We start from the raw sequence: 27,305 nt of genomic DNA on the forward strand, positions 1-27,305 counted from the left end.
GATGTTTACAAAGCCCTAATGTTGTGCCGCATGGCTATTGAATCACCACGGATAAGATTTCTAAAAACCTGGCAGGTTTAAAGCATTAAAATGAATGGGTCTGCAATTCATAGTCTGTCTGCTCCTGGCTATACTGTTGTTAAGGTTGTGGTAAGAAATCTGATATAAAAAAAACTGATGTGGGAATGAGAGGTGTACAATAATAATGAAACGACGCAATTTTGCCTATGGCATACCTCAAATCTTTTCAATATGGAAGAGAGTCTGTTGCAGATCAAGTGACCTTTACATTAGAGCCAAATGATTAGTTCCATATGACTGCTGCTTCAAACTATGAGTGGGGATTACCCATTAAAAACTTACCAGACATGAGCAGTTCATACAGGGGTTGGTTCGGGATAAGAAGATGACTCCATTGTCATACATTCCTCCTTCATATTCACAGCCTGCTCAACAAAACCAGACATTATACCATTTATAACATTATCCCACTGTTTTTCTTTAGAAACAATTACCTTGATAAAAGCATACTAGATTTAAACAAACAGATGGTTCTTGTGACACATGACTAAGAAATACTAGTTTTCTGCCTTGGCATTGAATGTCCAAATACTCTACATTACAATATTTACAAATTTGCTGCAAGGCAATACACATTTTCACTGATACGCTGTATTCCACTAACCTGCTTTCAATGCAGGAGTAATTTAATAGTAAGAAATGTAGATTCTATTTTCTTCTGACTTTAAAAACATATTTTAACATTTTGGTCAGAGATAATATGCATCAAATGTTTGAAACGTAAAATAGTTGTGCTTTGACACACAGTACAGAAAATGGTGAGGGTCTGTTCCACAGTGGTCATTTTACCGTTGATATGAAATAAAATATTCCCAAGCTAATGGGGATTTATCTTTATGATTCTTTCTTTGATTTTTCGAAGCTTTAAACTGATGTGATGTGAAGTGTATGGGGGTCTATAGAAAGTGGTATACTAGAGCATAATATATCAGGCTTCCTGGGCTGTGCCTTATTTTTACAGAGCAATAAATAAAGGAAATTGGGAGTATTACAAAACTTAACAGAATACTATAAACTATTACCAAGCAACGTTCTAATATTTATGTTTACTTTTTATTGTTGATCACACAGTTCCGATATGATTTAGTTTAACTTTTTTGTTCTGAACTTTAGAACATAAATTTAAGGGATTGTCTTTATGTTGGTACACCACATCATATCAAGTTGACACTTTTTTGTGTAAAATCAGTTTACTCTGGCTGGGCTCCTAGTATCTGGAATGTATTTAACTTCCATCTGAAAGAAACAAGGACCAGTGGTCACAAATGGAGATTAGATGGTCACTATGAGAAAAAATGCATGGAAATCTGTTAAATTCAAGGTTGTTCAGTTTTAAAATACTATTGAGGCAGGTGGAGTCTCTGCCATAGCTGGGACTGAGCCATCAGACTCTCAACCTGTAAAGTCTTTGTTCTTGTGAAACACCAAAAACAAACGTACTGCAGCATGCCATGCCATCAATGTTAATAGAGATCTGTAAAAGCCATTTACCTGGACGACAGACAGGACAGCACTCCCCAGGAGGCACATCCTGATCCAAGCACGGCAAGTCCGGGCATCGGACACTCAGGCACTGCACGTTGCCATTCTAATAGAAGAAAATGATGCAGAAATTACTGTACATTTTTGCTGTTACTTTTACTTCAGAATAAGAAATGGTGATGCAGAAGGCCTATACAATTCTTAATATGCAAAATCAATACAAAGGCATTAAAAATAAAACAAAACAAAACAGGGAAAAAGACTTGATTCTGAGAGTCCTGTTTAGGCTGGAGGGGTGTTTTTTAAAAGTCACCAGACTGCAGAATTGTAATGACTCGACTCAAATCAAGTCACAATTTTTCGTGACTTGACTCGAGTCATTGCCATCAAATGAATGCAAGCAAAGACTCGCCTCCCTGCTCAAAGCAAAAAAAGTCTCCACCTGACTCGAGTCACTGTCTTTATGATAAAATCAATAACAAACCTCTCTAACACACGCAGTCATCTTATCATTTTGCACATAAACAGGTTCCTGCCATGGATGTTAAGACCGTTGCTAAGGAAATAGAAAACACCTTTCTAGCCTATAGCAACTTTCTGTGATCACAACGTCAAAATGTGTAGGCGGGAAGTAGAGACAGGTTTCTGATCACTGATCACGGAAAAATCAAGAGGAAAATAGTGATTTTTGAGTTTTGTAACAGACCCAAAAAAACCCAAAACATAACAACATGGAGAGTACACTAAAAGTACCTACAGAGGTGGAGTTCGCTTTTAATAATTACACAGTCGACAGGGAGAGAAACAAACAGGCTGCATCCTGCCAGCACTGTAAAGCAACAATATGACTAAACTGCATTCAAAACACAGCGTCGGTAACTGCCACTAATTTATACCAGTAGGTTTTTAGTTTTTTTCAACGGCTAAATTGAGAATCTGAATTAATTAAAAACTCAGGAACAATGCAACAGTGGTACATTTTCTCCAAAATGAGTAGGTAGTCGAAATTTGTTATTTAAATAAATAAAAAAATAATGCCAGTGCAAATTAAACAACATGGCAGAAAAAGCAGTTATTTTTCAGGTTTTGTTAGCACACAAATAAAGGTAATGAATGCATAAAAATGTATCTAATAAGTAAACTTTGAAAGTGGAAGCTTGAAAAGTAAATCATTTGGGAAGTAATTTGGTGTAAGATATGTATGTATGTATGGTTGTTTGTATTTTATCTATTTCAGGGCTTCTCAAACTCGATCCCGGGGACCCCCTGTGGCTGCTGGTTTTCATATCATTTCATTTTTACTTAACTAGACCCTTAATTGAACTGATATTTTGCTTAATTAGACCTTTTTACTTGTTTTCAGCTCTTAAACAATTGCAGTTCAAGTTACTTATAAAATGTTATAGCTAACTTGAAATATCCAACTGTTCAAGAGCTGAAAAAAAAATATATACATGTTCAAGTATAAGTTTAAAAGAAAGTTTAAAGATTCATTTGTTTGTACTTTTTCAGTATTATGCTTTGTTATACCATTAGAACTCCAACAGACACCTTTTTATTATGTTTTGTGCTTTAGTGAAACAGTATCTGTTACTTAAAATGTCTAGTAGATGAGTAAAGACACTCCATAGCTCAGCTCACACTAAGAGGAGAGATATGTAGTACAGATTCTATGTTACCTGTGAATTATATAACATTTTGCCTCAGTTTCTTTATTTTTCTATTTGTCTCCAATGTGTTAAAACCTTTGTAGCAGGGTGATTGCCCTGCACGATAGGTAATTAATGTTGGTGTGATTTGTATGTGGGAATGGGTTTATTGTGTGTTTTGGAGTTGATTTGTTTGATTGAATTATTGTTTATAAACGGGCGCTCAATTGAGACTTGCTGCCTGCTAGGTTTGGTTGAGGGGACGGGCAGCAAGTGACTGACTGTGCTGGTCCTCAAATCAGCAGGTGGGCGGGTCTTGATCGAGTGTCCGTCAGTTTAAAAACATCTGCGGGAAATAGCTCGGGGCTGCTGCAAGGCCTGCCGTTTTCATAGCACCTTTTATTTGTAGTTTTTTTGTACTGTGTTATTTTGCATTTTTGTACAGCTTGCTGTAATTGTGCGTTACCATCGCCAGTAAAGTCACATGACCACCTTTATTTACTTTAGTTTGTGTTTGTTGTTAATAAAACCTGCGCGCCTGAAATGCCACGTCCATGTGTCTCTCTGCGTGCTTAATCAGCGGCTACCCACACACGTGACACGAGCAAGACCCTGTCACAACCTTGAAGTAACTTCTCAACATGAAATTATATGCCACCAAATTCCCTTTCATTTGGTTAATGTATCTGAAACAAAACTATAAGGGGGAGTGTCAGTGTTGAGAAGTGAGAAAATATTAGATATGTTCATTGTTTTGTGGTATCTTTCATTACTAAACACCCAACCCAATTGAGCACAGAGAAAGGGGTCTTTATACAATGGCAAAATGTGCTTATAAATAGATCAAGCAATCAAATTCACTAAAATGGAAAGACGAAAACAAAACAGAAACCGTGGATTTTTAATGGTGAACATAAGTATGACCACATTACTGTGCATCCTAATTTTGTATTTAAGAGATTTTTTTTTTTTTTTTTTTAATTTTATGTATAGATTGCTAGCCTATATATCTTGAACTGTCAGAACCAGTGCTTAATTTGTGCCGGGGCACAGCTCCAGAACCTCTGAGCGTGCAGAGTCATATTCCCGGTACCTCTAGTTAAAAATCTAATAAAATGCTTTAGTTTTAAATTCAACACATTTGTATCAAGCCTGCAAGTTCTTGCGTGCGTGCTGAAGACAGACAGTCTGCCCCCACGTTTGTAGCCTACTTTAAATTACTTTACGATTTCAGCTTGAGTGCCTTTAAGTAAGATGACACTGGCTGCAACTCTAATAGTGCAGACCATGGGTCAAACCAATATTCGTATTGGGGTGCGTATTATTTTTTTTAATAAATGTCGTCTTTCTGGACTCTTACACCTTTTTGTTTGTTTTTTTAACCATTAAAATGCAAAACCTTAACAATATATATATATATACAGGCTTTTTTTATTTATTATTTGTCCTGCGGATGCCAGTCATTATTATTATTTTTTTTTTAAATTTAGTAAATCACCAATTATTTTATTATTTTCTCCCAATTTGGCATATCCAATTATTTTTAACGAGACTCAGGAGCGGTGAAGATGTGCACACGCTGTCCTCTGAAGTGTGTGCCATCAGCCGAATGCTTTTTCTTCACACTGCAGACTCACTGTGCAGCCACCTCAGATCTACAGCGTCGGAAGACCCCATTAATTAATTTTTCTGTGCTACTACTTTGTATATGATGTAGAATACGTGAATGTAAACATCTATCACTAGTATGTACAATACTCTTTCAAATAAACGTGTTATGATTTTGAACATGTGGTTCTTAAGGATGGTATTATTGTCATTGCTTGCACCCCAGCACCAATTTCTTCACAAATTAACTAATGACTCGAAGTGACTCGAGCCTGATGTGACTCGAGCAGTTAGTGACTCGACCTCGACTCGAGCTTGACATGTCAAAGACTCGAATTGAGTCTACTCCCCAGTGACTCCAGTCCCACTTTTGGTGACTCGTTACAACTCTGCCAGATTGTGACTACTGAAAAAGCAAACGATACAAAGGGATTCTAGAATACAAGAATACAATAGTTTAGGCAACCTTGGTACTTCACAGCCATGTGCTTTTGATAATCCAGCTCACATGCATAAAAATCCTGTCTCTTTAAAAGATTCTAATTGTTTCATCCCACTCCCAGCCACACACCCTGCAAGTGCACTTGGTGCAGCGGTCTGACTGGAAGCTCTGGCCGTTCCTCAGCCTCTTCCCATTGTACACACAGCCAGCACATTCAGGGCAGCACGTGTCCCTTGGAATGATGGGGTGTTGGCAGTTTGTGGGGGGGCATTCCTGATCGATGCACTGAACTCTACCGTTCTGTAAAAATGCAAGGAGGAATTAAAATAGTCAGCTGGTTAAAATATCAATTATACAATGGCAAGGCTCGTCCACATATTAATTTCAATGGGCTATGTAATGTAATAGCCGTGGGAATATCTCAGGACACCACCATGGCGCTCTCTCTCTTTTGTTAGATTTTTTTTTTTTTTATTTCAAATGACCTCATAGCTATTGTATTATTGCAAAATGCCACTCCAGGGTATGTGTACTTCTCGGCAACCTGATGCGTGGGGATATCCCACAACACACACCCTGATGTGCTAAATTTCTAAATTAATCCAGGAGTGACTTCTACAACACTTAGTAGTAGTAGTAGTACTAGTAGTAGTAGTAATACTACAATTTGTTTTTTGTTCTGGTGGGACCATGTCTTTCAAGTATAGATAGCATTGGTCAATAAATTTGGCTCTTACCTCACAGGTGCAGTTACTACAGGGGTCAGGCTTCCAGCTTTCTCCATTTCTCCATCCATCTACACAGTCTGCATAAACATTACAGACAGAAGTAATCAGAGCTAAACCACCACCATGAAGGGTTGTACAGTAAATTACCCTCAAGGTTTTCACCTCTAGGTCACTGTCATAATGCAAGGAGCCAGAACTTGAACAATGTGAAGTGATTTCTGATGACTTTCTGATTTCTGGTCTCGATACTACTGAGTAAATATTAAAAATAAATAAATAAATAAAAAATAGGATGTGTGGTGTCACAATATTCATCCAGTGCTTGATATAATGGGCCTTGTACCTTTTTATTTGCCTATGAAGTCACAATTAACCACACTCCAAAGTATTGTATTTCACCTTCCAAACACACTGGACAGCACTCCCCGGATCTCTTCACTGGGTTGCTGCAAGTCACTCTGTTGCACTGGACTGCTGTACATGTCACATCTCCACTCTGCCAAGAAACAAAACAACTGTTCTGTTAGCAAGCCCCTTTACAAGCCTCAGTCCAATAACCAGTCAAAATGAAAACATGTGTTGTTTTTTTTTATTTTACAAAGCCTGACAGTTAGGACTTCTGCATGTATACAGTACTGAGACTTGTGTGTGTATGTTTTAATAATTGTGCTATTTTTTCGAGGGTGAGGGAGGGATTACATTTCTGCAGAATGTTTTCAATAAATCTTTGCTGTCCCATAAAATACCAGGAGAGTTTAATGTTACAGTTATTTCTGAAGTACCCACATTGTATTAACTCTTAGAAATTTAAATTGCCTGTGTGCTTCAACAGAACTAAATGGGGTAAAAAGCATACTCACCAGACACACACATGTTGTGCATTCGTCGTAGTTGAACGATTCTTCATTGTTATAGATGTTGCCTTTGTAGCTGCAACCTTAAAAAGTAACACATTAACATTCACATGAGACATAAACTTCTCAATCCAATGTAGTATCTGAGAATGAACTATAATATACAGTCATTTTAAAGCTTACTGTAGGCATTTAGGATCCAGCTGTTAACAATATAGACAGAGCATCAAAAGAAACTTATCACTTATATTTGGAAAGATTCACTAGATCTGATCGAAAAATGACAAACTCTGTTTTAGAGCAGGTGGAGTAACTTTTTGTTATGCTGATTAACAATTGACATCACAAAGATGCTGCAAAATGATCTGTCGATCTTGGGCAGGTGTTGTGACTCTTGGTCTCCCAGTTCGTGGCCTGCCATTTATAGAATGTGTCTGGTCATACCATCTTGCCAGGTTTGAAATTGCTGACTGTGAGCACTCAAGACAGCGAGCCACAGTACGCTGTCCCAGTCCAGCCTCCAACATGCCGAATGCACGAAGAAGCTGCTCTCTTGACAGACGTGGCATATTGTTTTTTGTTTTTTTTTTCTGTGATTTTCTTTATTGCTTTTATTCAAGCTTGCAATTCAGCAGCTGAAATCACTCCATATCCAGTGTCCAATCAACTGTCTTACTAAGTGCATATGCTTTAGTCATAGTCACTGAAGCGTGTCATAGTCAAGGATGAATGATTGAGTGATTAAAAAAAAAATAAAAACATTTTGTCAATGTCCATCAAGTATATACCTTATTTATTTATTTTAAATAAATGCGTTGTAATACTGATAAGTTTCTTTTGATGCTCTGTATAGATATTTTTTGTTAAATAATGCCCTGTACTTTTCAAGAATTCCTTTGGTTTACAAAAGATATAAAACAATTAAGGATTTTTGACGGAGATCATAGCAGCGACCTAAAGAATACTTTGTGCATAACTTAGCAGTTTGATTATTTTTAAATCAACTACCAAAATCCTGAAGAGTAACAAGAAATACATTTCTGAAATGTTTGCCGTTACATAGAGTAAAGTAGTACAGCCCCTCATTAAAGAGCTACATATATTTATCCTTCTTCACATTGAGTATGTTACCTCAAAGTGTCATAGCCTGGATTTGAACTTGCGATCTCCAGGCTATAGGGCACATCTGCGCAGAGCGCCTTTGCTGGATGCACAACACTCGGGAGCTCCTAATAAATATATTATTTAATAATAATACATCTCTTGCATTCTAATTATTTGAATGCCTTTGATGTGAAAGCAACTTGACAGCGTTAAAATACGCTGGACGCTGACGTTTTGACGTGACGTGCTCTGTTTGAAAAGACCTTTACCTTGTCTCACATTTTATATTAATAATTTTCTGTCCCGCAAAACAGCAATATACTGATGGTCTTAAGACATGGAAGCATATTTCATGTTATATATCAAAATGTCACATTTTTCAGTTTTTCCATTGGAGTATATGGAAAACTACAAAGTGGTATGTAATTTAATATGTTAGCATTATTCAGCAGATTTCGTTCGACTTTATGAAGCAACATTAGTTAATTCTATAGGGTGATGTAAAATGTTTGACCATAGATGTGCATACACATACAGCAGTATAAAAATATAATTACCATGCTCATTATAATTTTACATAAAACAAAAAAAGAATAATCATTCAAATCAGAACTGGGAGCCATTCAATACTAGTTGTAAGCATGAGCATTTTTTGCTCTTGTTTGGCATCTGTCTTTTTTACTTATTGTTTTACAGAAACTGAAACCTTCCCATACGGAACAAAAAAAATATTTTTAATATATAATAAGAAATATATGATACTTATATTTTCCCAACATAATTCTTGAATTAAATAGAATATAATAAAAATATATTATCAAGATATTTTATACATTTAATACACCAAAACTGGCCTATTTTCTAGATATGAAAAACATATGAGATATATGTTAAATATATTTTATGTATTTAAAATATACAAAATGTGTATATATGTTAAATGTATCATTAATGCTTTTAAATATATTGTGAAATATAAAATTTATATGAGAAAAATGCATTATGCGTACATTTGGAATATGAAATTTAATACACAGTATGTACTTGTGTATGCCACATAATAATAAAATAAAAAACAATATTATAGAAAAGCAGGGCACTTAATCACCTTTATGGATTAAGAAAGGAAGTAACACAACGCCGGGGCTGCCATGAAGAGTGATTCACAGCTCACTAACACACACATCCACACAGGCACCTCCCCACTCTTGTGAACACACACACTGAGGGTGATTTTCATAGAGTAATAACAAATCACAGAAATGCTCCCAAATAAACCATAAACATGTAAAACAATAACTTGAACAATTAGCACAAAAACAGCAATCCAATATTTACAATAAATCGACAAATAATTGTTTCCACACAAAAATCCCAAACCCCAGCATCCAAGCCCCACTTCCTTTATTCATTTTTGTTACCGTGTTTGAATTATGTCTGTATGAACGCAGATGTCCATTTTTTTATTCACATGGTTTGCATGCTTTTTATGTCTAAGGCTGCATTTATTTTCAATTTTATGTTACTTATTTTGTTTGTGCAGTTTTGTATAATAATATACCTTTATATAGACACATTTCTGTTCAAAAGTTTTTTTTTTATTTTTACACTCGGCTGATATATGTGTCGTTTAGTATATAAACCAAATTATTTTCAATTTTGTCTTGCTTATTTACAGAGTTGTGGATGTATAGTATTGTGTATTAATAATATACCTGTATAAACATTAATTTTTGTTCATCATGTTTTGCAGGTGCGCTTTATATAATAAGTACATTAACTCATTTGTGTTCGAATGCCCACTTATTTACATGTCAGTTGCACAGATGCTTTATGTGACATGGCTGGATAAAACTACAACTTCAAATCAGATTGTTTTCCCTTTCATTATTCTAATTATATTGTTTTTAATGAAGCCGTCAGGTTCATGGCAGTTCTAGGTATGCCTAAAACTCCTGCGGTTCTAGTGTTAATGTATTTTTATTCAGTTCCAAAATATTTACACCAATTTCTTGCTAAATATATATTTAATATATTTAAACTGCATCCATAAATAATGTATTTCAGATGTATGACAAATGTAAGGCAAAAACATAACATATTTATTGAAATGTATGGTAAGTTTGTTACAAATATATAATAACAATATATTGTAAAATATATATTTAGTCAGTTAAAGAAAATGAATTACTAATTGTGACAAAGTGCCCGCCCCTGTGTGTATTTTCTGTTATATGTTGCGTGTGGTGGGTTAAATGTTGGTGTATAGGCATTGGTACACGGGATATATACGGGTCTGTGTTTCACGTGTGTTTAAAAATGTATAATTGTATTTAGGCACGGGATTGTACATCACTTCACGTGCATTTAAATTATTTAATATGTGAGCACGAGGTTGCACATAATTAATTCACGTGCTGGGATTCAAGTGAATAATTAATTGGTAATTGAATCCCAGCACAAAAGTATATATAAATGCACGTTTTACTCACTCGGGGTTGTTGGGTGTTCGGTGAGTAGGGAACGGGAGAGAGAGGAAGAGAAACCATTGGAGTTTAATATCAATTGCTATTATGTGCTGTTGGGACCATCACGATACTTGTTTATTTAAACACACCGTGTTTGTTTGTGTGTCTATCTGCTCACCGTTTGTTAAGTGTTAGTCCGTTTTTGTTTGTCTATTTATTTTGGCGTAAAGTGTGCCGTGTCCTGTCTTCTGTTTGTTTAAACCTTTTATTTGCGTCTTCATCATTTCACCTCATCTGTCCTGTCTCCGTGTATTCATTTCCTGGTTCTGACATCACCACTCAGCCGTCTTTGTGACACTAATGTATAAAAAATACATAAAAAATATCCGATACATTTGGAATATTTTTTAAATATAATTTAATCTGTGAGCCTGTAGCAGGGGGGCATCTGTGCTGACTCTGCTGGCGTGTTCACAGTGCTGCAGGAAAAGGGCAGCAGTCGTCCAACAACCGTCTGTTAGTCATGGCAGTGACACGGGGAGGTGGGAAAGTGGGTGTGTGGACTTTCCCCCTCTCTGAATGGCTGGGAGGCGAGTCTTGGGGAGATTGTTAGCCCTATAAGATAATGGTCTGTTGTTTCCTCAGGTCTACCCTTTTAGACACGCCGAGAGTGCGGAAGCGCTGGTCCAGGACCGAGAACCAGTCAGGAGAGAACGAAACTGAGTGTTTCAGAGCGAGACAGTGAGGGCGGGGAACCCTTGGGCAGACCCCGGAATATTGTAGCCGAGGAGACTAGTTAGCCGGCAGCATAGGGCGGTGATCCGGGTCACACGGGCAGCGGTGACCGGGATATCGCTGCCAAGTGCAACACCTTTTCTTTGTAGTTTTGTTACTGTTTTATTTTCCCTGTTTCTTTGTGCCTTCAATTTTTGCATTATTGTTTTGAAGCACCTGCGAGTGCGCCTGGACTGTTTACCACTGCTTGGTATTCCCGTGGGTCTGTTTACCATAGTTGGTAAGCAGACCACGGACCAACAGCGCCTTCTGCGGGCTAAAGAAACCCAAAGCACCCCTGAAATAAAACTGGGCACCTGTGCGGTGTTGTCAAGTTCACCTGTCTGTCTCCTGAGTCAGTGAATTACCCACCACCCTTCCACAGAGCCATTTATTTATTTTATATGTTGAAAATATATGGTAAGGTTATAAATATATTATTCATATATTTAACATGTTTCCCACTCATAGAAACATATATTAAATATATTTTACTTTCCATGTTGGTTAAGCCTAATCATATTTATGCATTTACAATATTGTATTTCACTGTATTGCCTACCTTGTACATAAAAAAGCTAAAATTGTCATTCAAGAGTACTGACCGCCACCGAATATAATTTTCACAATCCAACAGACCAAAATGTATGACAAAGGCTGACACTTCTCTTCTAGGATATGTCATGATTCATGACTAATGGTCCACATCCTTCTACCTCCTGTAGTTGAGGCTTAGCAACTAGTATCACACAGTTCTTGTTTTAGCTTTCAGTTCCTTTAAAAACTGTGCAAAAAGTTTTAACAAGTAAAATGACCATATCTAATTTATCCACTTTGAAAGAAATCAGTCATTTTTCACACTTTACATAAGCGAGTACAGCATGGTTGGCTGTTTTGGTCTACTACATAATTATGTTCAATTTCAGCTCCTATTGGAAAAGTAAAATATTAACACTAAAACTAAAATATAAGAACATTCCTTACACTGAGGGGGCATATTCATTTTTCATGGTGTATTTTCCCACTCCTTTAATGCATAATATTTCAAATTATCTGTTCATATATGTTTTATTTAATTGAGCATTTAAAGCAAGAAATATTCAATAACAGCCAGAAAAACACCTCTCTTTTGCGCTCTCTTTTATTTCAATTTTCTTTGGTAAGCTTTGGTTAGCTTACAGGACACATTGTTGCAAAATTATAGTTCAGGTTTAGACATAATGCCTAATTTATCAATTTTTTTTTATATTTACTAAAAACTAGCTATCATAAATAGCCTGTTGAATCCCCATCTGTTATAGCTTTCTTCATTGTACACTGTATAAAGTTACAAGGTCAACCAACCTTTTAATATTATCCAAATGGTTGACATAAAACCGTTCACAAACATAATCTCCAGGGGGTTAGAGATACAGTGACTGCTGGAATTCTCAAGGTCAATACAGATCATATGCTGGACAAGGTCTTGAGAACAAAGTCTTTTTTTTCCCCCAATGGAAAGAGCCCAATGTATTTTTCACATTTGGAAAATGTATTCTCCATTTTTATTGTTTATTTGTCCTGTACAGATGTAAAGTATCGTGGTGAAGTGGCTATTGCAGGTGGCAGAAAACAGTCAGAGGTCGAGATTAAAATGCCAAAACTGAGCTTTTATTTAAGCCTCAGGTGAAAATTGGCAGTAAAAAACACTAGCAATGAACAAAAACAAATCCACAAGCCTGTATTTAACACATATATCCACAAGCCTGTATTTAACACAATTATTATACGAGTACACAGCTACTCAATCACTCCAGCCTCACTGGAGTCTCGAATCTAGTGCCCCTACACAGATACTTCTACCCTCCCTTATCACTAATCCCTCCACAGGACAAATCCACTACACCTTCATTACAGTATAGCTTTATAAACGCTGCAGTATATGCATTTAATTGGATTCACACGTATTAAAATGTTAGGGTCATTTCCCTTGTTTTAAATATTATATACCCACCCTCACTAGTTAAACATACTATAGCCAAAATCAAACTAAAGGATATATTTCCCCCCTCCCCAAGATGGTGGCGCTCCGAGCTACACCAGCTTGCCGGTAAGTTTGCATTTGTTCAAAACATGAAATGCATTTAAAAAATATTCACAAGCACTTTCACTTCTCTTCTTTAACTAAAAGAAAGTCTGAGCTTTCAAATTTTTTGCAACTTGCTAGTAACAGATTGAATCCTCGTAAATCACATGTGCACCTATTCATTAGCAAACACAAAAAAAGTTAAAGAGGTCGTCTCAGAACTAACTTTCCATATTTTTTCATAGCAATTCCAACCCATACCCTCATTGACATATTTTAGGAAAAAAAAGCTAATGGTTTGACTGCTTCTGACTCACAAACATATAAAACTACAGGGGGAAATAGTTATTTGGTGCTTGCCCTGTAATGGCGATAATGTATATTAGTGTCATTTTGGGGTATTAAAAGGATTAGTAAAGAACCAAGAAGTCATGTAAATATTTAATTGCAACCATGCTTGATTTTATAAATGTATTTACGGATAAGTATTCTGGTCTAACACTTTAGTTACTTTACCCAATAACAACTGACAGTATAATGGTGAACGACTTTTTAATTTAAGTATTGCCTGCATGTCTATTCATGTGCATAAAAATAAATTAAGTAAAATTACACACAGACGGCTCCTCTTGCTTGATTTTTGATCAAGATCTGTGCTCTGCTTTTCATTCACCTTATCAATTGCCTTCATAGCTGACCTGTTGTTTTCATTTACAACTACAACCCAGTTAGAATGTATGTGGAGCCTTTTTAATGAGCATGGGACAACTGCTCTAGGGTCTGCATTTGAACTTCCACAATGTATCCTCTTAAAATCTGTCAATGTGTGGTATTCTGTTCATCCCCTTGAGTTTGAAAGGGTACATAATTCACATCACTTTTAAAACCAGACTAATTTTAACCAAGTCCAGATGATAAGGGTTAGACAGTATTTATACTTTTTTTTTTTTTTTTTTTTTTTTTTTTTTTTTTTACAAAAGTCAAGAAAAAAACCCCAGCAGCCCCATTTGCAATGGAAATCGCTGCTACCACTTGGTTGAACAAGACTGGTACAATGGTATAACCAATACACAAGAGCAATCCACTGCAGTACTATGGCTATGGTACCATTACAGTAGGCTACCATATCAGGACCTCTACGCAATATATTTTTTTCAAATAAAATTGGTGGTAATTCTATGGCCTACTATTGCTTCTGTTAATGTTTCTTTCAGGTGATGAAATTATATCAAATTAGTAGTTTCAAACTTTTCTGTACGATATTGTCTTCCAATATCAGTTATTGCCAAATCCTTCCCAATCACTTTCAGTTAAAAAAAAAGTCTATTATACAAGATATATACATGATTTGTCCATAAATTGAGAATGCAAGTGATATTAAAACAATCTCCAAGACTGTAATGTATGCACACGCCATGTGATCCACCACACATATATACAGTGGCCTAAATAAAAACAGAAACACCACTTGCCAAGACGTATATATTTCAATTCGAACAATGCACCAGGAGCTACACATTGTGGGGTTCAGTAACTCTCTTCAGTAGGTCTCTTATTTTTGTAATGGAAGAATTGTGTGTTTTAAATTGAAAAAATAAATAAATAAAATAAAAGACGACTTTGTAGTGAACCCATTGAAGTGTAAGACTTTATACAGTCATATTTAGATATTTGAAGCCAAGATACTGTATTAGCTGTACTAGGAGTCGATAGTATTGCTAGTAAGTCATGCAAGCTCATGCAAAATAAACTGACGCTATTCTGAAGATATAAAAAACGCTGTATAAGTCAGTTTTCTAGGCATTTTTGCGGGGCCCTTAAAGGGGGGGGCGACTAATACACTGATGCGACGCATGCGCAGGTGGGTCTAATATTAAACTACTGTACCAGTGCCACAATAGGGTTACTACAGCCACAGTTATGATGGTTTAAAGCATAACTGTCAACAACCTGATTATTTTTAGGCTCTAACACAAAGCCACTGTTCTAATTAAAATCACTTTGAATGTTAAACATAAGCTTTCAGACTCTTTCAGACTCAAAACGTCACAGCTATACTCCTTCTCTCTCTCTCTCTCTCTCTCTCTCTCTCTCTCTCTCTCTCTCTCTCTCTCTCTCTCTCTATCTCTATATATATATATATATATCAGCGAAAACACTTTGGAAAATCTGTAGTTTGAATGGCTGAAAGCGCAAGCTGTCAGTTAACCCTGAGGCATATATGTGCATTTCACCTTCTCAGCGGGGGGAAGGGGTCTGACCCTGGTCCTGTCAATCTGTTGCCAACTCCAATTAGAACACATGCTTTTCATTTATTAATTTGAGAATGGCAGCAGGTTAGAAGACATTTTGAATTTGAAATTGTACTTCAATAAAGCACAGCAGTTCTGGTTTATAAAGTGATATTCAGGTTATTAACACAAACCTTTATAGTAGTTATCGTGGCATGCCTCCTTCTGTCGATAAATATAAGTACCTGCCTACCATAATACATTAACATAGAAACCACTGTTTTGTTTAAATAATACTAACAAGACCCCATACAATCTGAAATGGGTGAGAGGCCACTTAACTCATTTTATATACATAGGTCACGGTTTGTGAGGTGGAGAAAACGCAATAGAAATTATTTGTGTGTCCCAGTGTGAATTCCACTATTTCTACATTTTTGGAGATTATGTTGAAGTGTCTTTTGTAAAAACGCGGCGCCCAACGCGGGTTGCCGTCAGGCGGAGGGGGGGGGGGGGGGGGGGGGCTAATGTGTGCACAACATTGCAGTTGTCCTTTTTTTACATGGTTTCTATTATTAATTGTTAAATCAACGCTGTGCAATGCAGCAGAATTACATATTGTTAGTTAGGACAGAAAGCATACATTTGGCAAGGCAGCAAATCCCTCTTCCCAAAGTAGTGCTTAATAAGACACCCCCCTATCCCCACCACCGCCTCCACCACATGCACTTTAATTGCTATGTCTGTGTTAACAGTGCGATCCAGGTAGACAGACAGATGGACAGACAGACATGCAGACAGATAAAGTAAAAACAATTAAGAAAGAGAAAAACAGCTGTGAAACGGTTCTATAATCTTTCTGCTTTATTGAATATAAGAGAACAATTTGTAAGAAGTAGGAATTTCCTGAAGCTGTGTATCAACAGTGAAAGAGGTTAGAAACAACAAAGCGCTTCCCTAAAATCTGTGTTATATATCTAGTGGTAACATTCAGCAATTTTCTGCATTATCCAGAAGTTTACCATGGTAAATATAGATAATAACATTGCAAGTCCCCATTCCTTACATGCTTTTTCTTACTCTGGCAAGCCAAATTAACCTACACTGTATGGATTTCGAAGGTTAGCACAGCATAGACAAAGGAGAATAGAAAGTGTTTCCAGATGCATGTGTTAGACAATGCTGTAAATCCAGAAATATTTAGTGTTTTTTGCATATGAAAAAAAAAAAGCAAATTTTTTTGGCATGAATATCAAATTCCACTAAAAATACATATTTTGTATATTGCAACAGATCACCAACATTTCTGGAGCAAAATAGGTTTTATGGGTCTGATTCACCAAATATTTTGGACTCAAATATTTCTGGCTTTACAGTAATCATTGTGCAGCCCCTATGACAATAATATTAGACACGCAACTGCTGCAAAAGCACAAAGCCTCTGCCTCCGACTCTGCATTCAAGATACATGGATTGCTGACAGGGCTTACAGTCTTTGACTTCAAGATCCTGTGTTAGGGTGGCTTTGCAATGCTTTTACCACAACATACCAAAGTAAACTTCTATTATCAGAGGAAACCTGCAAATACCCAGATAAACACAAACTGCTTTTAGTTTATATACCCGTAGAAAGCCTAAATCAGTGTAAACTGGTAATCCGTAAATCTAAATGAGTTACAAAATACTCTGCTCAATGTAACAAATACAGAGTTATATTGCAGGCATGTTTATGACAGCATTCTTAAGAGGTCAGGTGAATATGAACCCTTCCTGAAGGTCTTGGAAGAGCCAATGTCATCTGAAATCTGCTGTTCAAATAATCCACTGCAAAAATAATCCACTCATTTCAATTGCAAAATCTGACACTTTGCATTCACACCCCTGTATGCATTTTCTATACAGTAATCAGTTTATACTGTACAACCTACAAAACTCACGCCTATCAGTTATTTCTAAAATTTCTTAAATATATGGGCCATTCAACAGCATATTGATGCACATTTTTTTTGTTTCCCTGTGACACCTGGACTTCAGCAATTTGCCTTTTTTAGGTTTTTCTTGAACCTAAAGTTTAAAAGGACTATAAAGTGTAGTCTAATCAGGTATCGGGATTGCTTTGCATAACTTGAGCACCAAAAACATTGCTACCAATTGGTGTCATTGAATTGCAGAATGGCCCATACACCAGCTTGAAATAATTCTCAGAGAAACTCAATGTTCCCTGGTCACCAACCCTGACACATGACATGGCTGCCCGTTGCTCTGTCATACCACTCGGTAAAGCAAGATCCACAGTTATGGACTCGGCACTCTGCTTCCTGGTAGCCCTCGCACTGGGCATTAGTGCAAAGGTCTGGGCAAGTCACAGGGGCTGTACCTATTGGGCACCCTGAAAACCAGTGCAACTCAAAGCAAAATCTAAAGAAAAAAAACAGAGGAGCAGAAGAAACAAGAGATAATCAGAACACTAAGGAAAGGAGAAAAATAATTTCAACAGTGTCAACAACTAATGAGTGAAAGGACTCTTCAGACTGTTGGGACACAGTCCACAGTCTGCTTGGTACAGACTGATGTGGTGCAGTTTCTGACTTTATTGCCTTTTAATTTAATTGCTAAGCTAACTTTTGACATGCTTTATGATGCTATGTGCTGTAATCAATGCATTTACCGCACAGAATATATAAATACAATGACAAAGTGGCAAGCAACACAACATAAAACAGGGCATCTTTTTTTTGTGTTTTATTTTTGGAAGGGCTTTCTAAATTCCCTGTGCCACTACTCGTCAAATCTCTTCAGTCCTTTCAATCTCAATTCATTTTAGGACTTTTGGTTAATTGGGTTTAGTGTTTTAAGTACTCTATAACAACAAATAGATAAAGTATACTTTTTTCAAGTAAGCCCTTTCAAAAGAAAGCAATGCTACAATGCCTAGATTTTGATATTTTATTCTAGCAAGCCACATGTTTATCTATATAATTACTTTATGTATAGAATGTATGTTTTGTGATCATAGAAAAGGAGCCCTGAGGTAAGTCCAATTCCTTTTTACATATTAGCACATAATTCAAACTAGCTAGGTTACCTGAGGTCAGGGGTGATTGGAAGCCATAGACCATTTTCTTGCACCGAGGAGATGTTGGGAATATACCCACTGTCAAATGGGTGCTGCGTGGCCCATTTCTGTTCAATGTGGCGGATCATTGTGACAGTTTCCTGAACATCAACATTCATCCAATTTTGAATGAGCCACCATTCTGGCAAAGGAGTTATCTGGGGACAAATCCGCTTAATATTTGACAAAATGTCAGTTCCAATCATAGTTATCTGAAGCTGAATAAAGAAGTAGAACCTTGTGTAGTGAGGTCCGTGATAAAAATAGTTACAGCTGTCCTTATCATATCCATCGATGTGGAATCCAAACACATCAAATCCACTGCTGTCCAAGCCAAATTTGTCAAAGCCATAGACGTTATATCCACTCTCAAACATCTGATCTATGACCTCTCCTCTTATATGAGGAAGGATAGTGCCATCCCTTCTCATCCCAAATGGAGTCACTTCGGATCTATTGTATCCATACCGATTGTACCCAGAAATGTCATACCCTTCAGCATCAAAGTTGTCACGGTCAAAGTTGTCTCTTCCATAGCCATACTGATCCCAGCCCATCTGGTCAAAGCCACTTCGGTCATAACCTTGTTTGTTGTATCCATTCTTATCATATATTCCAAGGTGATCATTCTCTCCTCTTCGGTTTATACCATATCTGTTGTAGCCATCTCGGTCGTAGCCCTCAGAATCAAAGCCATGCCTATTGTACCCTTCACTGTCAAATCCAGATATTGTTGGTGAGGTGGTAAGGTTACATGGGGCACCAAGAGTTACTGGCACATAAATGGTGCAGAGCTGATGCTTGGAGTGTAAAACATCATCTGGAGCCACTTCAAAGGGTTTCATTTTTACATATCTCAGTTGCAAAGGGTATCGGGGGAGTCCATCAAAACTACGCTCCTGCCAGTGCATCCACAGCTTATCCATGAAGGCGTAATGAGACAGGAATATGGGATCGTAGGGGCAGAATGGGGATGCCATATGTCCTCCTACCCAGAGGTGGAAGAGCCCTGACACTGTCTCGATCTGTAAAGAGAACTGTTTAAAATCCTCCTCAGCCAGAATAAGTTGGATGTTTATGACATCAGGTAATATGACCGATGTGTTGAACCTCCTGCGAAGGCAAGGTGACCAAACATTGTCATGCTGAAAAGGATGATACGCAACACAGTTTGTCTGTTGGTCCCCATTGCCACCAAAGAAGTTAGCCTGCCATATTGCAGAGGTCTCCATAGACCCGGCATCTATGGTCCATTCAAAGTATGGAATATAGATTTCACAGGATGAACCCTTCTGTAGCTCCCTCTCTACCATTTTCAAGAAGTAGCGATGCCAAGGGAGGAAAGAGTACTGTCCATTGGCCTGAGGAGCATATTCCGCCCTTATCTTAGCAAAGTCTTCCCAAGTACCTGATTAGACCACAGGAAGAGAGGTACAAAAGCACAGAAACAAAATTAAAGAACAATAGTTAAAAAATCTAAATACCTTTAAACCAAGACATTGTAAGGTTTCTCTGTTATAATAATTTTAGAACATATGTTTCACTTCAGTCTTATGTTTTTATACTGTTAGTAATGCTTATATTACTATAGGATGCAAACTACATTCTTAGCAAAGTCTTCCCAAGTACCTGATTAGACCACAGGAAGAGAGGTACAAAAGCACAGAAACAAAATTAAAGAACAATAGTTAAAAAATCTAAATACCTTTAAACCAAGACATTGTAAGGCTTCCCTGTTATAATAATTTTAGAACATATGTTTCACTTCAGTCTTATGTTTTTATACTGTTAGTAATGCTTATATTACTATAGGATGCAAACTACATTCATAAGACAAGTAAAGTGCAAGACAGTTGCTTATTATATTTGAACACAGTTATTCTTTACTATTCTGAAACCATACACTGAAAATATGAATTTGGCATCTCAAATGTTCTTTTGGAATATTACAAGTTTTTGTAGTGTCAGGAAACTGACAAGTGCATGTAGGTTCCCTTCAAAGGTTGATTATTGACCATGCTACTGCTGGTAACTACTGGTATTTTTTCACATTATAGAATACTTAATTCTGCTGCTAAATCATTTTTTAAAAGTACAGGTTTGCAAAACTTTCTTGCACCCTATTTTAAACCCTTTAATACTTGTAAAGTATGTAGGCTAAGCAGATGCTTAATACCAACAGATTCTAGCTCTGCAATATCTTTTATTATTTATTTATTTATTTATTTATTTATTTCTTAGCAGACACCCTTACCCAGTGCGACTTATAGTTGTATACATATAGAAATTCAATATCTTGCATTGGGATTTATTCACAAAGACAGACATAGAAATACCTTGTTTGGAATAAAGACTCTGCAGTGCCTGCTGGTAAAGCCGCCTCTCTTTCAGTGTCATGTCTCGAACTTCCTTGCGCTGGTTCAGGTGCCGGCAGCTGCACTCCACTGCACCAGTGTAAGTACAGAGGCAGACTTCACAGCTGTATTCAAAGGATTCCCCAAACTGGTAGGTTTGTCCATTAAATGAGCAGCCACACCCTTCTCCGCAAACTATATCGTTGCATTGCTTCCCGGGTGAGAAACTAACCACCTCTCTCCTGTGGTTGTCCTTGTTCAGTTGCTGACAGTCAGAGAGAAGCAGCTGCTCGCACTGGTAGATGAATCCAGCACACAGTCCCAAATAGCTAAACCCTTCAGTGTCCAGTCCACTGCAGTCAAAGCCGGCTCGATTGAGACCCTGCCGGTTGTAACCTTCCAAGTTAAATTCATAACGACGGTCAAACTCCCCATTCCGGTTGAATCCTGTCAAGTTAAAACCAGAATTCCTATGGAATCCATCTCGGCCATATCCCTGCTGGTCAAACCCATACTTATCAAACCGCTTCCCATCACTAAGTCCGCTGAAGACCTGGCCATTGGGACCAAACAAAGCAGGTCCAGACCGGTCCTGGTTAACAGCCAGTCTTTTTCTCCCAGTGCGATCCAGGTCAGACATATTGTAACCATATCGGTCATAGCCTTCCCGGTCGAAACCCAGCTGGGCCTCTGGAACTCTAGGCTCCCGGAAACAGCAAGCCCCGAGCAAGCAACGTTGTTGGCAGGCATCTAAGCTCTCAAAGTTGTTGCTGTTGCCCCGGCAGCCAGTGTAGGTGAACTCCTCGCAAGCTCCTGAAAGGGCATTGTAAAACCAACGCCTTCTTGGTTCCCTGGCACTTGTACAATGGCCCACCATCTTTGGCAATGAGCAAGCCTATGGGGTTGGCACACAAGATTGAAGGAATGGTTTCTTATTGATTCAATAAAACTAAAAATCGCTGAATTATATTAAAAGAAAAATCTGTTAAAAGACTTAATAGGCTGTATACTGTTATGTAACTTATGTACCATGCATTACATCTGTAGTTTAAAGTCTATGTTATTTGCTATGTTATTAGTTGTACCACTCTCATCATTTACAAGAATAGTAATAGTTGAAAATAAGTGCTAATAATATCATCGATAATTGGATATATATATTTATTTATGAAAAACATATATATATTTTTTAACTTGTTGTTTATCAGAATTCGATACTGATGTTTAGACTCCTTTTGAATATGACCCAAAATCTAGACTAAATAGGTTATATGATATGGAAAGTGAAGCACAACACTTAAACACTACAAAGATATAAATAAAACACACAGAGTATAGACCTTACTCAGCAGGAATTAATAAATTTCACCAGAAATAGACGGACAATTTAGAAAATAACAACAACTGAAGGTATCTAACAGAAAACTTTTAATGGAGATTTTAATTAACTATATCTAATTATTTGAATGTATTGCAAATCAGACTGTATCTAAACTGAGATAGCTCAGGACAAGCACACATTATTGTGTTTCTCGTATCATGAGGTTATCAGGTGTTTGAAAGCCAGCAATATCGCTGAATACAGAATAAATTGAACATAAATTGAATCCAGTAAAAAACAAACAAAAAAGACAATACTGTGTATACTATTTCTGTGACAATATAGCATTGACAGTAAAGTCTGAGACAATTTTATGAGGCAGCACAAACTGCACTGAACTATTTATACCTACTTTATAAACACCACTATAAGTAAATCTGTAGCTGAGGCTGATGGGACTGGGAGCAATTTATAATAAGATTCATGTAGTATTGTATGTCACTAGCAGGATCTGAGTAAGGTCCATAATTTCATCAACACACGTAGACTACAGCAATGATCAGCAGCGTGCTCCACTACAAGCATTGCTCAATGCACAGCTTCAATACCTGAATCATTGGCTTTTCACACAATCGCCCTGTAGAAGTAGGTGGGCATTTGCATCTAAATCCTGAGGGGTGCTGCTCAGAGTCAGAGGTCAACGGTTGGCAAACACCTCCATTTAGGCAAGGATTGGAAACACATGGATCTAGAAAGAAGCCAGACTTCTCAGAGAAAACCTTGACAGTAACGATTGCTTTCTCATAAACAGGGGACAAACTGCCAATCTATTCTGTCAAATAGGAAAACTATGGAAGCAACATTTATGAAATATGCCACAAAACGTATTTTAAAATCCAACAGTCTTTAGAACCTGCCGTTCAAAGGCGTGAATTAAGAGTAAGACTGCCACCTTTAAACCTGTTAATATCTTTGTTTAGTTTAGTACTAATATAATTTATCCCAGTTTTCAGTTCTGAATTGTTTCGCCAGGAAGTTTGTATGCATTTATTAGTTTTGTTTTACATAGTTTTCATTGCCTCAGCAAGGCACTGTGCTTCAAACATGCTTCTGCTCAACTGAGTTAAATGTGACTTCCTGACCTACATAGAGTGCCTTTTTGTTTTTACTATAAATTGCAAATATGGCAGACTTACAGAGTGTTGACAAGGTGCAATAACAGGACTACAGTTTGATAGAATGTTATGTGTCAAAACAAAATAATTGAGTAGGAAAAATGTATTTACCCAACAAAACAGTGTTATAGAAACATGAACAAAGATATACAAGCTATGCATTCTCCTACATTGACAATATTTTGCATCATTCAGTAAGTTTTTGTGTCACATTAAATAAAAATAAAATGCCTTACTTACTTTTCAACACTGTCCCAGGACTAAAGTAGGGGTTTAAACTTGACAATTGAAATATTTTGTTAAATACCTAATCAATATTCACTTAAACAGATATACATGAATAGCAAAGTATCCAGTTTCACTGAAAAGGTACAGCCATTTGCTTCTATCCATGTTTGAACCTGAACAGTATTTCAATAAATGTCTAAAAGACTGCATGTTCATCATCACAGCGATTTTTTGCAGTAAATAAAAAATGTTTGACAGATGCTATGAAATGAACCCCTGCCAATATTGTACAAAGTGCAATACAGTTTTGGCACTTCGCTCCACTAAATGATGCAGATGTATTTTTCACACTTACACAGTTCTGTTTACATTTAACTTAAGAACATTGCTTAACATTCTTCTCAAGTACAGTTTGTACAAATTCTAGATGAGCTGTATTTGCTGATTTAAAAGCATTTTCAATCTAAAATGACTGGCTTTAGAGGTTGTTTTGAACGGCAATTGAACACCGATAGTGAAGAAAATCAATTAAATTCCCTAACTTTTACATCACCTAGTAGCAATTCAGATTTCCGGTATTCACAAACAATTTGTGAATCTATACATTATAAAAGAAAAAAAAACCCTCTGACTCTAAAATCAAATATCAATTGGTTAACGGGTAAAAAATGTAAGCAGGTAAAACGCTCAGTAAGTAGTCTGTCCTCTTGTAATTACAATATATTCAGTAGAAACACTGAACCTCCAAACTGGCAAGACACAATAGCTTTGAAATGTATAATCTCAACAAATCCCACATCTGAGGTGTGTTTTATTTTAACTTACCGGCACACTCGCCCCCTACAGAGCATCGCACTTCACCCTTCACACACAAGCAGACTGTGCACCGGTCCTTGTCCCACCTACTCCCCTCCTCGTACTCTCGCCCCTCCCAGGAGCACGTGAGCCTCCTACACTCGCAGGTCTCAAGGTACTTCACACGAGCCACCAGGTCTGTGTTCTGTTACAGAAACAAAAATAAACAAAAAAAACAATGAACACTTGTGTACTTACCATTAAACTGCAAGTTGGTAACGCTTTATGTAATTACAGTGTAAGTACCTATGTAGTTCAAATCTAATTTTTAATTAACTATATATGTGTTTGTCGTTTAATACTAACTCATACAAAACAGGAACCCAAAATACGCCCCGCCTCCCCCCCCTCAAAAAGACAACAGCGTTTTCCAGAAGGTAGATACATTTTTTTCTATTAGTCTCTTCAGTCTCCAGGGCAGCTTGAGACACTACCACTACCATTGTTCACGGCATTCCCTGCTCTGTAGATTCAGTGATATCTTAAATCCGTATTAAAGTCAGCACCCACCTGGGCCTTGACCATATCCAGCATCATGCTGAGGGTATCCACGGCCTCCTCCAGTCTCCTAAGACGCTCATCCTGGGCTTGGGGTTGAGGCCTGGGTCCCTGTGGTGAATTCTCAGGCTCACTTTGCTGCTGTTGGTAGTTTGCAAAATCAGACTGGTGCTCAACATGTTGGGAGGGATCTGTTATCAGAGGCGCTTCCAGCTGGGAGTCAACAGATCTTTCCTCAGCCAGGGAATATGGCAATGAATCTGATATAAAAGAAAGATAAGCTGTGTTGTCAAAAATAAGCAGAAGAGTGGTTCCAAATGTTATTATTCTAAAGTTTTGAATGCATTAGCTACACTGTTCTTACAATTGTTTGCAGTATTTAATACATGTACTTGCACAAATTCAACTTAACACACAATTGTATGCCAAGTATATGTAGTAAATAATGTAGTATAATGCATTTTGAAGTGTATGCTTTTTTTAATATCTTTTTAGAAAGGAGGTTTAGAGGAAATTATCAGAATGGATTCCAAAAGTAACACTGTAATAATAATATAATTGAATTCAAAGGGTACAATACATGTGTTAAGCAAACAAAAACAAACAAATACATTTTAGGAACCTCTGGATTAACAGGAGGTGAAGTCCTCTGGTTTACTATATTATTCCCTGTAGCTGTTTGCTTCATGTTGCACAATGCCTCTTTGTACCTCTTCACAGTCTAACACAGCAGTAGCCACTAGTATTTAGAACATCTGTCTTCTCTTCCTTACCCACAGTAGTGCAAGAAATGTGAATACTGATGCACTCATATATATTCCCAAATAAACTGTATCTCAAGCTGTTAAGTCACTCAATAATGTTAGGTTACTTACTGTAACCCTGGTTCACTGAAAGAGAAGATGACCACCAAAACATTATGTATGGGATATGCCTGCCCATGGCTGGTAGGTATTTTCTGAGCTCTCTATACCAGAGCTGCCAATAGGCCCCTTCCTGGGATGATGCCCTCGGTCCCACCTACCGAAGGATTAAAACTGTCAGTCCACAGAAGCCTTTTCTCTTTTTGCATCGAACCCCTGAGTTGGTGGTTGGTGGTTGTCTTCTCTTTCAGGGAACCAGGGTTATGGTAAGTAATCTAACCTCCCCTTTCAATTCGAAGATGACCACCAAAACATTACTTATAGGAAATGTATACCAGAGCCATTGCAAGGGATAAACAATGGCAGTATACGTGGGACGTGTCATAACCGCTTAAGCCTAGGCTAGCAGTACGAAAGTGCAACCTCAAGGACCCTTGTGCCTATTGAAGGCAAAGAAGGATCTGCCACATTCGAGCGGTAGAACCTGGAGAATGTATGTGGTGTAGCCCAGCTAGATGCTGCACATATATCGGACAGAGAGGCCCCTCTGAAGAGGGCCCAAGATGTAGCCAACCTTCTAGTAGAGTCCACAGCTACTCTCCAGGGTGGGGGTAAGTCAGCACTGTCGTGTACTGCAGAGACTGTGTCGACAATCCAATGCGACACCTGCTGCTTCGAGAGGGGCTGACCTAGGGTCCATATACCGTGACAAAGAGCTGGTCAGTATGACACAGAGCTCTTGTCCTATCCACAAAGCATCTCAATGCCCACACCGGGCAAAGGAAATTCAATCTCCTATCCTCCTCCGAAGCAAGCGTAGGTGGATGGAAAGACTTCAATTCCACAGACTGATTCGTGTGGAAGGATGTGATCACCGTGGGGAGAAAAACCAGGATTTGTACGCAGTGACACCCTACTGCCATCTTCCCACATACACATAGAGGAGCTGTGCATCGACAGCGCCTGAATCTCACTGACCCGCTTTGCAGAGGGGATAGCCAAGAGGAAGGCTGTCTTCATAGACAGATGGAGTGTATACTTCCATTTATAGATGTAGCAACCTAGTGGAGTCAGTCCTGCAGAGTATACACAACTGCGTCTGATAGCCCTAGGGCTGTCCAGCGATCGTGTACAGGGGCCAAACCCATAAACGAAATTGGCCTGGTTCCGGATGCCAGAAAGTGCCTCTCGTCTGACTGAGGAGATCCAGGTGAAGTGGGATTTCCCAGGGCTGGCTCTGTATGAGCTGGCATAGGGTCGAGAACCAGATTCTCCTGGGCCACCGAGGGGCCACCAGGACAACTGTCGCTTTTTCTAACTGGACGTCAGAAGGCCGGGAGCAACAGTATTGGTGAGAACATCCTGGGCCACTTGTGGGCTATGGCGTCGACACCGAGTGGACCGTCTAAG

The 27,305-nt window shown here is 37.8% G+C and overlaps 1 protein-coding gene across 2 annotated transcripts in view; it reads right to left on the minus strand.

Annotated features, from left to right (window-relative positions):
• Positions 1-27,305, minus strand: part of LOC121319895 (kielin cysteine rich BMP regulator) — a 92,408-nt gene that overhangs the window by 43,477 nt on the left and 21,626 nt on the right. Inside the window, exons 4-15 of one of the 2 annotated variants that reach the window (XM_041257835.1) lie at positions 25,045-25,292; positions 24,505-24,679; positions 22,885-23,024; positions 20,938-21,850; positions 18,572-20,009; positions 17,720-17,904; positions 6,851-6,927; positions 6,390-6,486; positions 6,000-6,067; positions 5,392-5,562; positions 1,573-1,669; positions 364-446 (exon numbers count right to left, since the gene is read on the minus strand). In XM_041257835.1, coding sequence (XP_041113769.1) covers positions 364-446; positions 1,573-1,669; positions 5,392-5,562; positions 6,000-6,067; positions 6,390-6,486; positions 6,851-6,927; positions 17,720-17,904; positions 18,572-20,009; positions 20,938-21,850; positions 22,885-23,024; positions 24,505-24,679; positions 25,045-25,292 — 3,692 coding nt within the window. The remainder of the gene's footprint in view (positions 1-363; positions 447-1,572; positions 1,670-5,391; positions 5,563-5,999; positions 6,068-6,389; positions 6,487-6,850; positions 6,928-17,719; positions 17,905-18,571; positions 20,010-20,937; positions 21,851-22,884; positions 23,025-24,504; positions 24,680-25,044; positions 25,293-27,305) is intronic. The other variant, XM_041257836.1, reaches the window with a different exon arrangement.

This window comes from Polyodon spathula, chromosome 8, assembly GCF_017654505.1.
Source record: "Polyodon spathula isolate WHYD16114869_AA chromosome 8, ASM1765450v1, whole genome shotgun sequence".
Lineage (NCBI taxonomy): Eukaryota > Metazoa > Chordata > Actinopteri > Acipenseriformes > Polyodontidae > Polyodon > Polyodon spathula.